Raw genomic sequence first — 13,699 nt, 5'->3', positions numbered from 1 at the left:
AATAGATTGGTTAGTATAGTTTGTTAGATTTGATCTTGTAGATAAACATTTATAACAGCTTTAGAAATATCTTGTGATCTGTATAGAGTAAATAACTATAACCATATGTATACATATATTTATATATATTAAGATAAATAAATACATTTCTTTTGTATATTGTTATATGTTTTTTTTAAGTATTTCTGAAAATTGATATCAATATATGCATAGTCATACTTATATGCTTGCCTCAAATTTTATATCGCCTCAATTCAAGAGCGTCTTTGGTCCGATTGCTCAGAATTTTCGAAATTTTATAGGATTGGTTCGTTTGGGATTTTTTTATACACTTAGATACATGCCAATTATAATTTTAGGCCAATATAGACAGAAATAGAGAGAGAGTTAAGTATTGTTCTCTTGTTTATATATATAACTGCATTCATTTTCAGTTATGTTGTAGATTTATCTAACGGGATTGCTTAAAATCTTTATTTGGTTGGTTTGCTTTCTCGTTCAAATAAATATATTACTTACAAATATGTTTTTATAGAAAATGGAGTTCAGTCCTAACATATAGATATGAAAAGTTCATTTGTAATTTACATACATGTATAGCCTACTTAAGAAAATATTAGTGTTTTTATTTTTACATGCCCACTGTGGATATCAAGTACAATTTTTAGTTTGTATCTATAACATTTATAAACAAATAATGGCAATATATTGTATTCCGCAGACTCTTGCAAGTTTTAAACGAGTGTGAGTTAAGTTAATCAATCGGATCAATAGCAATGCAAACACAATTTGTCGCTTTGCTATATAAAATACATTTACTGAACTTGAAATAAAAGCACGTATGCATAAATTATAATTTTTCACAAATTATTATTGCGCCTGGAAACAGAGATTTCCGATTTGCAAGCGTCCGCTGTGTATACATATGTATATATAGGTAGATAGCATGTATTGTACATACATATACATATATATATATGTACTTAGTATATATATAAATGCGCCATCAATAATATGGGACAGCAAAAACATGAACGCTGCATCAAAAGCTTTTTCTTTGTGTGTGGGTGTGTGCCTTTGGGGCAATAAAAACAATGCGCACGATAAAAACTCATGCAGTATTAAAGAAAATGTTAGCAGCTTTTAAACTTAAAGCATTAGCTAAATTTCATCAATGCTGAGCTTGTAGACATTTTAAAGCTTTAACATACATTTATAATTTATATAAGGCTACACAAAAATTTGGATTCTTTGGCCAATTTATATTTATGCATTAGGCCAATAAGCTCATGAACGAAACTCTTCAACGTTTTAAAGCTTTGTGTATCGTATTTGTTATGCTGGCTTTATGTGTTTGTATCCTGTACGTGCAAACGCAATAAAAAGCAAGTTGATGCATATACGAATACACATACAAGTACACACATACACTAACATTTGTTTGTTGGACAAGCAGTTGGGCTAAGAAAAGTGGCTGAGAGTGAATTGCCGTAGCTGCAAAAAAAAAAAAGTTGCATACTTTGGGGCTGAAACAAAGCCGCAAACTGTGGCCGGAAGTGGAGGCGCCCCCTGCTCCACAGCTACAACTACAAACAACACTAACACATACAAATACACTGACACAGGTAGATTAGGTGCCAAAGCCGTAGATAAAAGGCGGCTGTAGCACAACATGCAATAAACATGTGCGAAAAAGGCAAACCCCAAGTACCCCCAGAGACTACAGTCTACGGTCTGTGCCGTTTCCTGCTTTGTGTTTACACACACACAAACACACACACACAAACACACACACATAGGCATACACACAAATATGTTGGGGGCAGTTACCTTGTGGGCGCTGCGTTAATTAGTTTTTCTTTGCTGCTCTGCTTGTTATAATTTTTTTTTGCTTGCTGCTGCTTGAAGGCAATTAAAATTTAATTTGCCACTGGCACCTGCCACAACTTCAGATGCCTTTGAGTTGTATTCAAAGCTGACCTTTAGACGCCACTTGACCTGCTTGCAAAGCAGACAAACGTCAAGGTATTAAAAGCACCATACACTACCATAAATTTTAACAGCCAAGGACATTAGGGCGGCCCCCACTCGCAATTTGCGGTTCTTGTTGTTGTTGTTATGCTGTTGTTGGTTTTTGTTGCTATGCACGACTAGTAAATCAATTGTCGCAATGCCTGCAACTGACAGCCGCCAGGGCCAGCCAACAAATTGCAATTTCATGAAGCCGCTGCGTGTCTGTCTATATGTATTTTATGTGGCGACTTGAGTATGCGTGTGTGTGTGCCTCTGTGTGTGTGTAACTGGCTAATTGGCTGGACTGCCCGCATTAGAATATAAAAGTGTTTATTGATGAGCTCAGCTTAGCCAAAGCCCACACTGCGTATGCGTAATGCCATAATAAAAACTAAACATAGTCTGACGTCATATTTGATATAGACAAACGAATTTCATTCATAACAAAGTAAAAACATAATAAACGAAAACAACATAAGTTATGATCTGACGAGTTGAAGCCATAGCCTGTGATTAAATATAGACATACATACTAAGGTAAGAGCAATGCAAATGAGCTGCTTAATATTTGCGGCCGAAATTTGGCGTGCCCGGATTGAGAGCGCGACAATAATGGGAGCTCGTCACGCCATAGTAGTCCGTGTTGCTGGCAGCATTGTCCTCGCTATCCAATTGTTGTTGTAGCTGGAGCTGCTGCTGATGTAGCTGTTGTTGTTGTTGTTGTTGCCGACGGCGCATCGACATTGGTCATTGACGCTGTTGGGCGCTGAGTATGAATTCGCTGTGTTTCTGCACCTGCAAACCGAAATGAAAACAAATTTGTGTGTTGCAGCTGCACGCGTTTAATTAATTTTCAGCCACACTTACCACATCGGCCACAATGGGCTCCTCGATTTCCAGTCCCTGATGCGCTTGCTCGCGGCTCAAATGCACCTCATAGGAATCTGTGGGCGTGACAAACACAACACGATGTTTGCGTGTCTGCAGCACATTGGCAATCACCAACTAACCCAGCGAACGAAAGAGAGTGAGAGAGTGAGAGAGAGAGAGAGCGATTAAATGTTGTATGTTGCCAGTGATTGCTGCAATTTTGTCGGCTAACCTTATGCTTGTATTTGTTAAGGCTGTCACGTGCCTTAACAATCAGCAGATTCTCATCCGTTTCCAGCTTAAACGACACCACATAGGCCAGCGGCACCCAGAGACTGGCCAAGGGTGCCAACATTTTTGGCACCAACTGCAACGAAATTGTCGGTGCACCATCGCCCGACTGCATTTTGTGTGTGGGCTGCAACGATACGATAGAGCTCAAATAGTTAAGCATACGCACTGAAGGCCGATCAGCAAATTGGAAAAATACAAAATTTTGTGTGGGCTGTTTGTTGTTTTTTAGTCAAAGCTTGTTACCTGGGACGTATTATATGGACTTATGCATATGTATGAAAAGCTAGTGCTGAGGATAACTACATTCTGGGAAAAAATGAAAAGATTCGTTAGCTTCAAGCTTATTAGAGGCTTCTTTAGAATACGTACAACATTTTCTAGCTAATTGGTGGGCAGCCCTATTAAGGCTCAAAAGAAAAGAGTAAGTGGGCGGCAGAGCATTTAATAATTTATTCACATATATTTTTGAAAAGCATTAAGTGCAAAAATTATCTGCTGTTGTTTTTCCACCAATATGAACATACAAAAATTATAAAATCGACAATAACCATTAAATGTTGTGCAAATTAATTGTTTTTAATTCAACAACGATACTTGATGATTGCTTACAATATTTCAATGGGGCTTGAATTACAATACAGTACAATACAATTACAGTAAATTTGTTGTGTTGGTTTGCACCAGTTGGAAAGCTTTAATTTAATGCATATCTCGTACAATGAGATGGATAATTAAAATATGCAATTGCAGCTTCAGTTTTAAGCTCTCATTAACTTTAACGTCATAGAAAATCGACAATAATTTTATAATATACATATATATATACATATATATAAGCGCATATTGAGTTAGAAGTTCTTTTCTCTTACTTTATGCGTACACAGAAGTCCTAACTTTGTTGCTTATGAAACTAAATATATTTAAAATGATCTCAATGCTAACTTAATACTAAGAATTCCTAAAGTCATTATTTCAAACTTTATCAAATGCATTGCCATGCGCTTAGGCTTAGTTCAGTTGACTGTTTTGTTTGACCTGGTAGTCAGTGTAAAGTAAACGCCATGACAGACCAACGATGCATTGGAGGCATATGCGATGAGCAGCTAACGCAGCGGAAGAACACACAATCCCATTCAGAGCGACGTGCAGACAGCCAACAGTCAATGTGTCCTTGCATTGAGTGAACGAACAATGAAAGGCCAGGGCTGCTTTTGTCTCTGCATAAATGCATATGTATGCGTTTGCATGTGTGTGTGTGTGTGTGTGAGTGGGCGTGTGTCCCATTAGCACTGATTAAAAGCATAACTCAGTCTTAATAAGCTCCCGGGCATTGTGTCGCCTTTTGCGACTCGCCATTTGCTCAAAGGCACGTTCGCTCTTTTTACAAATATCAAGCATACGCAGTGTGGTGCTGTCAACGACTTGTTGAACATTAAGCCAACAGTCAACGCCACACACAGACACAAACACACACACACACAGACAATGGCAAAGTAGATAGACCATAGTGCCGACCAGTGCAGAACTTTTTCCAAAATAGCCGCTACATTGTGCGTTGAGCTTAGAGAAATGAGAAACTTTGCTGTGGGGCATTAAGCTGACAACGAAGACAAACTAAAGCGTCGTTGTCCTCCTGAGCGGGAGTGGGCGCAGGAGGAGCCTTGACATTGCTGTTAATTCGAAATTTAAGCTTTTAAGGCAATAAGTTTCTCGTGCCTGCTTTTAAGAACTGCCAACAGCTGTTGACATTGAATTTGGCTTCTTATTACATTGCACAGTCTATATTTGCCTTTCTCTGTGTATGTTGTGTGTGCGTGTGTGTGTGTTTGTCTGTGTGCGCACTCATGCGTGCTCTTGTAAAATCTTTTGATTTGATTTGCGGATTTCAGCACGTCGCCATTGCTCTTTGTTTGCGTTTATCTTACGGCCCACTCTCCTGCTCGCTCCTTATCACTCTCTCTTAATCTCTACCTGACTTGCACTTGTTAAGCTTACATATTTAATTTGAGTGTTGGTCTCTGCTTGTTAGAATTTGCATTAGTACGAGGACCTTTAGCCGTACTAAATTATACGAAATATTATATTGCATAATGCTCGAGCTTGCGCCTCTGCCTTTGCATAAATTTATTTAAATGTCGTGTTCGTTATGGAATTGAATTTCTTGCCAATGCCCTTGAGCTTTAAAGTTTAGAAACTGGAGAGCGTAATTATTTAAGGATGCGCCAAGCAAGGAAACTTGAATTAAATTTCAGTAAATCAGTTTGTAAATTTAAGTCACGTTTTTAGGTTTTTAGAGAAGCTGCAGATTGTGGATGGCTAGGAAGGGGCCGTTCTAGCAATTAAATAACATTGCGGTGCATATTTTGAAAACAGAAAGATTTCAAGAGACGGGCTTGAAAACATACTATCATTATTCTTATTTAGGATAAGCTAATCTAAAAGAAAACTGGATTCAAATTTAATTAGAATTCAACAAATTTAGTTTGACTTCAAACAATTGACTGCGCTCTAAATAAAAATTCTAATTGAATTTTGAGGAAGGAATTAAAAAGCAAGGATCGTACTTTAAGTTCAGATTGGTAAAAAGTGATTGCTGTAGCATCAAATGATTTAAATATTGTAAAGATACAAAAGTATTTTTGTTTTTACTAATTGCAAGAATTCGAATTGTGTCAACAAGGACTTTACCTCGAATACGCACATATTTCCACAACGTCAATTAACGAATGCCAAGTTTTTGCCTTAAGCGCGCACACAAGCAACAGGGTGCCAGGAATAGTTTGAGTATGAGTTTATCGCAAATATGTATCTTTGCATATAATATAGAAATCAACAGGCCATTTTGTGGCCATTGTGCAATGAGCATACAGAATGTGTTGCCATGGTGGCCAAATTGGTTTGGGGGCATGTGGATATTCAACAATTTAATCAAGCGCACGATTTGCGGCCGAAGCAACAGAACTCAGCAGCAGCAGCAGAAGCAGCAGTATTCATCGACACTCAGTGGGCGCCTTAAGTAGGCAACAGCAGGCCGAACTAGCGGAAATGCACAAGCAGAGCGGAAATAGAGCGTTGAAAATGCCAGCAGGCAGAAGAGAGAAACTGAAACTTTTTTTCTGTTCTGTTTACCTGGCACAGCAATTCAAACGTGACTGTGCTTGTCTGTGTGAGCGTGTATTTGTGAGGGTGTGCCTGCAGCTGTGTGTGTGTGTGTGTGTTTTAAAAACTACAAGCAGGTAACGAGGCGACGAATGTTTGATGGATGTACTTGAAATCATATTGCTGCAAAAATATGAATAAATTACACAGAAAAAAATGAAAACTGCAAAATACTGAGCTAAACTTTCTTAAATAAAATTAATATTTCTTGTTAATTGTGGTTTTATGTGAACTTAATAAATACAAATATATAAAATGCAAGCAATATCATCTTAATGTGCTTCAAAATAAAATATTCCAAAATATTGCAGTATTATTGAATCATAACAATAAAACACAGGAATTGCACATAAGACAGAAAAAATCAAGCGCGAAAAAAGTTATTTAGAAGCACAAGAAAATATATAAATATATAGTAAATAAAATTTAAATAAATCGATTATATATTATAGCTCTTAACTTTTAGTTTAGATAAAATTGTGATTAGACACCAATTATTTTTAATTTATTTTTATAAAAATCAAAAATGCGTTATTTGACAGCTTTTAATTTAATAATTGAAATTAAATATATTAAATTAAAGTACTGCATTTTTATATTCCTACATCTGGCAACTGAGCTGCATTAATTTGATTTAAAACTATAAAGGACAAACTTGTTATTGATTGAGCCTAAGTGAAATTGACATTCATTTAAAGTCGCGTTTTTCTCTGTGTAGTATATAGTAAATGCATATATACTTAGTATAGCTGTATGTAGTATGTATAAGCGTCAGCTGACAGGCAAAAGTGGGAGAGGGACAGACACGAGCCGTAAGGCGACAGGGCTTGACTGGCAAAAGGATGCAGGCCGTACATGCAAATGAGTGTAAAAATGTAAAAGTGAAAATAAAAATAAAATGTGGCGGCTTTGAACAAAAGCTGGAGACATGGGTGAAAAACAAAAAAAATTATGCAAATCAAATTAAAGGCATGATGACAATGTTAGTTGCTTGCTTTGTCCCGAGCGCTCCAAGGACAGCAGCAAGATATATATATTTTTTTTATATATAAGCCTGCATGTGTCAGTTGTCAGTGGGAGGGCGGGCCTTTCGGGAGCTAGCAGCCTGTCAGCAGCAGAAGCAGCAGCAGTAGTTGACTTCTTCTGCGTTTGACGCAAATTATGTGTAGAGAAAATATGTCAAAGGCAAAGCCGTGGGAGCACGGGCTTGGGCTGGGCTGGCAATCAGCTTTGGAAATCGATAAAAAGCAATTTCCAAACAACTGGCAACGACGCCAAGCTAGGCCAGGCCAGGCCAGGCCAGTCATTGAATGACGAGTGCAATCAATTATAAGATTTCCCACATGGCCCTTACTCACTCACCATCATGTCCTCGGGTATATAGAAATCAGATACGGCTGCTGCCAAATACAACACCGCACGCTCCTCGAACGCAGCGAGGCACTCGCAGGCGGCGCGCAGAAGCCACATGTAGTCCACAACGCTGGTAAAGCTCACATAGAGTATCATTTGGGTCTCTCGTGCAATCTTGTATTTGGCCAGCACGGGCGCAAACACATCCACCGAGTCCGGCTTGATGGCTATGGTCGAGCTCTGACCGTCCGCAATGTCCGCTATGTCCAGCATATCGAAGAACTGCTGGCCCGTAAAATGGCGCGTGAAGGGCTCCAGCGACTTGTGGCGATGCATAAAGATGACGGCATAGTCGTGATCCAGAAAGTACTCGGCACTTGCCGAGCCACGCGTGCCAGCACTAAAATTATCCACAAAGCGCACCGTATTGTGCTCCAACGGCACTGTGGTGCCTCCAGACTATAAAGAAGATGAGATGAAGGGGATAAATGCTCATTAGTTGATTAGCTTGGGATTAGCAAGGGCTTACCGTGACGAGCACAATGCGATTTTGCAGTTTATTATGTCGTTCGCAGAACTCTTTTAGTAGCGAGCGATTATCCTCGAAATCAGCGGGTGGTAGGTGCGTGTTGTAAAAGTCCTCCCAATGCGTCATGTTGTCGGCTGTTGGTTTCGGAGATTGGTTGGGGCAGCAGAGAGGGAAGCGCGCGCAAGGAAGCACAAAAACAATGGCGCCGGAAACGCTGCGTTGCTTTTACCGTTAATTGATATGACAAACAAATACACCTACGCCCACTTGCACACCGAAATATATGTATGTGTATATATATATATATGTGTGTGTGTGTGTGAGTTGCTAACAAGCGTACAAGCGCATTTATCAAAGGCGTCAATACGGCAATATAGCGGCAACGAAATTAAAGCCAAAGGCAAATAACTAAATTATTATTTTTGCAACAGAGTCGAGCGCTGCATCCGGCGTTCACAGCTTCACACACCAACTGCCCCGAACGAATTGTACTTTGTGCACTCTAGACTGGGAAACACGATGTGCTGGGACACACGACGCGATGCGATGCGATGCGACGACACTTTCACTTGCGTTCTTATCAATGAAAATGTTTGGTATGCGCGCACTCGCTCTCGCTCAGCAACAATGTAAATGTAAATGTAAATGTTGGTAAATATTGAGATACGAGAGCTTCGTTCGCTTGCCTTATTGCAAGAGAGACACTGTGTGTGAACTTTTGAAACACAATGTAGGTGCAAACACCTGTCCGCTTATTTTGAGCAACAACAACACTAGCTAATTAACGCCGCACGAAGTTATCCTCTCATTGCCGGTGGGGTTAACAGTTAACACTTGGTAATGGTGCAAAGAGCACACAGGAGCTCTACACTGCAGCAGGTTCTGTGAGTATCTGATTTAGAATCTGAATGAAACAGATACAGAACTAAACTTTGACACACTTAGAAAAAGAAACAAGCACAAGTTCAAAGTGCAAGTTAGGTGAACAGCTGATGCGCAATCTGTAAAGTGTGGAGCACTTTTGTAAAATAGCGACTCACTCTGTTAATGTATCTCGCAATATGAACTTAAATATAAATAACTATCATCACTTTGCGAACGAAAGAACTTGTTGGTCTATGCTAATCAGAGAAATTATTCTTATTTAGTTTGTATCTGGATGACAGTGTGTTGTCTGTTAAGCCAGATAAGCGTAGTGAAGTGCGCTACATGTTAAATATGCAACGTGAAGTTGGCTGCACTAACAGCGCCAACTTTCAAATCCAAAAGCAAATGCCAACCAATCAATTAGAAATCAAACATTTGGAATGCACTTTCTATTCTTAAGATTATTTAATTGTAGTCGACTTTCAAATATTGCAATTATGATTAAGAATGTCGTTTATTACAAAGAATGGTTAGTACAAAGTATTACAAAGAGTATCTATAACAATATCACAGAAACTTAAAACTAACTCATTAGTGGGAGCTCTAGAAGAACTTTCAGTGTTCTTAATTGACATGTTGTTGAATGATAATTTTAGATGAAAATGCACTCGTTTAAACAGGTATTCTGTATACATGCATACAAACATGGGCATCAATTTATGGCATTAATTACAAGCACTCATTCACAACTGTGAGTGAGTGCGTGTGTGTATGCATGTGCTCAATTAATAATGATATTATCAAGTGCAATTTTAAACATACTTAAGCGTAAGTGAAGCTCAACCCACACCAGCTAATATAAGCGGCCATCAGACTACGAGCGTGTTGTAGCCGGGGTCGTGGTTGGTGCGTAGGGGCTGAGTGTGTGTGGATGTCTCACGTGATGATCTGTATCGTCAACGCCTTCCTCTTCCAGATCCCTGTTGACGAGTCTCTCGCGCATGCCATAACGCTGCCTGTAGATTAAATTAGCACATGTCAAATTATATTTATTGTCAACAATTAACAACTCAAACTGATTACTCACTCCAAATGCGAACGCCAAATAACCAATCCGGCATACAGGCAAATTGAAAGCAACGCCAGCACAATGATAACAACGCTAAGCACCAAGTGATTCTCACTGAACGCACTTGTCTGGGCTGCGGGTGTCATTTCTATATTCTCGGCCGCAAAGGTATCGGTATCTGTATTGTAGATACCATGTCCTTTGAAGCGCTCCTCCAGCTCCTCGCTGCTATCAATCTCTGCTTTTTCGTCAGCGCCAGACTCTAGAATTTCCACGTCATACTTGTAGTTTTCAGCCAAGACCAGATTTGTTGCGGTATTCAACTGTAAATTAAACATATATATACCGTTAGTAACGCTAATAAGGCAACAACAACATACATTAGTGCGTTCGTTTTTGGTAACTAATTTTATTCGGCGCGTGATTATATGTTCAAAATATTAAATAGTTTTCACAAGCTGACGTCAGAGGCCGTGACAAAATGTTATTCATCATATACATTTATCTGTTTTCTGTGGTTGTTTTGTTTACTTGTATTTTTTTTAAGGTGTCAAAGGGCTTATTGCAAATTAGGTATGTCAGTCAATTTTAAGCTCAGCTAGAATAATGCCAATTTCAAGGCCTTTTCTAATTTAACTTAAACAAGCAAATACCAGTTAGAAATACTGGTCTGATTAAACAAGTTTCATTCTAAACTGTCAATTGACCCTAGACGTAATAAACACAGGTAATTTAATATACGGGCAGCCAAGCGGCGACATCAAATCAATATCAGCTTGGAATCTATTCAGTTATGCAACTACTACACTTAAGGTAAACAGCTCCCGTTTAAGTGAACACGATCTCTGGAAAGAGCATAGGTGACAAACACACAGCGGAAGCTTTAATAAATAAACTATTATTTGATCGCGTGCTTGGGGTTATATTATTATATTTATGTTTGTATGACTGCTCTGACTGACATTGAGACGTCACAGCGGGCTTGAGAAGTTAGCTAGAATTTGAATTTGACTTGGCTTGTTGCAATGACTCACAGCCATGAAGACAATACCCCGGCTATAACAGTTTGGTGGCCGGTAGCCAGGCACTCTAAACCTAAAAACCCCACTGAACGAATGCGAGAGCCGAGGGCTTGTTGTTGTCTGCAATTATAAGCACAGATTTTTAATGGAATTTTCGTGACTAAGCCGCTGAAAACCCTCAACGCTACGATGGGTTACTTGAATTTTATGCAAATGCTTTTTAGCCACTGACAATTTGATTGCGTGCGTTTTTTTACTTTTAGGCCTTAAAAGGCAAAGCGACGCGCGTGTCTCTTGCGGTTTATGCATTTAATCAAAGTGAAAATAAATAAATAAAAAATTTCTTCAAGCTTAAATTTCCGGTTCTTTAAAAATAACTCTTGGACAGACTGCAGTGCCAACAGCTCATATAACAGTTTATGTCGTTTTTTTTTATTTTACATTTGGTGCGTCAAATTTATGCTTTGATGCCTGGCTTTGTGCGCTGGCCCAGTTACCCTTCTCTCTTTTATTTAAGCTTGAGCTCACCTCCTCGCCAGCACTGACAGCTGTTTTATTTTTGGATCCCTCGCTTGCAGTTGCAGAGTTCAAATCCTCCAGAGGCTTGGCATGAGCTGTAAGCAATTAAGCAGAAAATTAAAATTAATAAACGTAATAAAAAAAATGTATTTGCATGTCTTTGTTTCGCCCTCTTTTTAGCTTGATATACAATCTTTGCAAATCTCTACATGTTAGTTTAAGATTCTGATGACTCGCTTAGTCTTTCCAGAAACTGCAAAGCTAACAAAAGTTTTTTAGCATTTAGATGATGTGCTGTAAATTTTTTTCGCTGGAGACAGCTTAAAGTTTAAACAAACAATCGAAAAATGTGTGAAGCCAACAGAGCAAACCGGCCAACTTTTAATGCCGTCATAATCAAGCAAACCAGTTCAAATACTATATATATATATATATGCTAATGTATGTATGTGGATTTGTTTGTAAGCTTATGTATCTATATGCGATAAGCACATTTCTAATGCTAAAAGCGCTTCCAAAGTCTGTTTGGCATGCGGGAGACACAACAATAAACAAAACGCACCAAAAGCCCGCAGAAATAATGAAAATAATTTGCCTAAATGTGTGTACACAGCTTGAGATTGTCCTAAAAAATTGGAACTGTGGTCATGAACCACTTTTTACCATTTTTTAAGTACATGCTTCACAAGTATTTAATTTTTAATTGCTTTGCTGCTTTCAGTCTGATTTGAATTAAAAATTCATAAGTTTTGGTATTTATGAATATACTTGTTTTATATTTAAAAAGTTGTTTTATCTAAAATAAGAATTTACATATTTGTTTATGTCTTCATTTATTTTTGAATTGCTTTAAGTTAATTTTTTTTATTTTCTAATAATAATATATAACTTTAATATAACTTTTTTAAATATGAGGAACTTTATCAATATAAGTCTGCAAATTATGTAACCGATGTGAGTATAGCACGTTTATAAAGTAAAGCTATATTTTGCTTATCAGAGCAAATGTGTTTGCTATCAATTTTAATGAAACTGCTTGCAAAAAACCAATCTTATCTTTAACGCACAATTGACGCTGTCCAACCAGCTGGGCATGAAGATACAATCAAAGTCGTATATGGCTTTAATGCTTACAACTGCGTATCCTGTTTTGTTATTAAGTAGATGCAGACGGACCTTGATATTGAATTAATGGCGATTGCTGGCCTGACAGCAGGCGGTGCGCATTATTTTGAAGACAGTAAACACAAAAGACAACACCATAAACTTGGCTTTTAAGCAACCCAGGCAAGCCACAAGCCAGGCTCCGGCTCCGACATTAACAGTTAAGGCAAAGGGTAATTGCCGAGCTAGCAGCATCTTGATCTTGGTCTGGGGTCTGTGTCTCTGCGGGCTAGCCTTCCAGCTGCCGCTTCGAAACTTGTTTCCAAATAAAAATGCGAGTAGCAAATATAAATATTGAGACGCTGCGTGGATTTTAATACACACATAGTAAGTAATATATGTACTTGAGTGTCTATCTTGTCTATGTATGGTTGGCATTGTGTGTAAATATGTGTGCAAATGTATTCAGCGTATCTAGGTATGTACTTACAGCAAACTGTCAGCAGCACCACGAGCAAAAGATTGCAGAATATCATTGTTTGATTGACACGCATTTTAAGGCTTATTCCACGGAAAACTCTTGTTAAATATTTTTTATAAACAAGCGGTTATCACTTTAGCATTAATTATGCGTCAACGTATTTTTCAGCCAGGTGACTAAGCTCTTGAGGATTTGCAACAATCACTATCACTTAAACATAAATAAAACGATAATTTAATTCGTAGCAGCTGCTGAGCGCGTCACGCGTGCGATCACCACGAGCTCAGTTTGTAGACTGAAGCTTTCAGAGAGATTGCAAGAGCTATGAACTTGAAGTTAACGGCCAGTTCCATAAGCAGTAAGCGAGAGAGAGAGAGAGAGAGAGAGAGCTTACATTTATGGAGAAACCAGTCCCAGTC

At 38.4% G+C, this 13,699-nt stretch overlaps 2 protein-coding genes across 2 annotated transcripts; both read right to left on the bottom strand.

The window, feature by feature from the left end:
• Window positions 1-165: 165 nt before the first annotated feature.
• LOC108604477 (phosphopantothenate--cysteine ligase) lies at window positions 166-9,275 on the bottom strand. The gene is made up of 5 exons (XM_017993963.1): window positions 8,219-9,275; window positions 7,699-8,148; window positions 3,116-3,301; window positions 2,881-3,018; window positions 166-2,808 (listed from the first exon to the last, which is right to left on the bottom strand). Exons 1-5 carry the CDS (start codon window positions 8,342-8,344, stop codon window positions 2,761-2,763), a joined length of 948 nt encoding a protein of 315 aa, XP_017849452.1. The 5' UTR covers window positions 8,345-9,275; the 3' UTR covers window positions 166-2,760.
• Window positions 9,276-9,578: 303 nt separating this feature from the next.
• On the bottom strand, window positions 9,579-13,575 carry LOC108602294. The gene is made up of 4 exons (XM_017990374.2): window positions 13,290-13,575; window positions 11,705-11,790; window positions 10,173-10,477; window positions 9,579-10,101 (listed from the first exon to the last, which is right to left on the bottom strand). Exons 1-4 carry the CDS (start codon window positions 13,351-13,353, stop codon window positions 9,960-9,962), a joined length of 597 nt encoding a protein of 198 aa, XP_017845863.1. The 5' UTR covers window positions 13,354-13,575; the 3' UTR covers window positions 9,579-9,959.
• Window positions 13,576-13,699: the final 124 nt, after the last annotated feature.

This window comes from Drosophila busckii, chromosome 3R, assembly GCF_011750605.1.
Source record: "Drosophila busckii strain San Diego stock center, stock number 13000-0081.31 chromosome 3R, ASM1175060v1, whole genome shotgun sequence".
In the NCBI taxonomy this organism is placed as follows: Eukaryota; Metazoa; Arthropoda; class Insecta; order Diptera; family Drosophilidae; genus Drosophila; species Drosophila busckii.
The sequence above is the reverse complement of the archived record's forward strand: the minus strand, read 5'-3'. Positions and strand labels throughout refer to the sequence as shown.

Bases quoted from the DNA above. Each gene is read 5' to 3' on its own strand.
- LOC108604477 (XM_017993963.1), bottom strand. From the start codon at position 8,344: ATGACGCATTGGGAGGACTTTTACAACACGCACCTACCACCCGCTGAT. The intron at 3,302-7,698 runs GTGAGTGAGTAA...GTATCGTTGCAG, and splicing joins ATATACCCGAGGACATGATG to CCCACACACAAAATGCAGTC. The intron at 2,809-2,880 runs GTAAGTGTGGCT...TTCGGTTTGCAG, and splicing joins AGCCCATTGTGGCCGATGTG to GTGCAGAAACACAGCGAATT.
- LOC108602294 (XM_017990374.2), bottom strand. From the start codon at position 13,353: ATGCGTGTCAATCAAACAATGATATTCTGCAATCTTTTGCTCGTGGTG. The intron at 10,478-11,704 runs GTGAGCTCAAGC...TTTAATTTACAG, and splicing joins CTGTCAGTGCTGGCGAGGAG to TTGAATACCGCAACAAATCT. The intron at 10,102-10,172 runs GTGAGTAATCAG...TTTAATCTACAG, and splicing joins ATTTGGCGTTCGCATTTGGA to GCAGCGTTATGGCATGCGCG.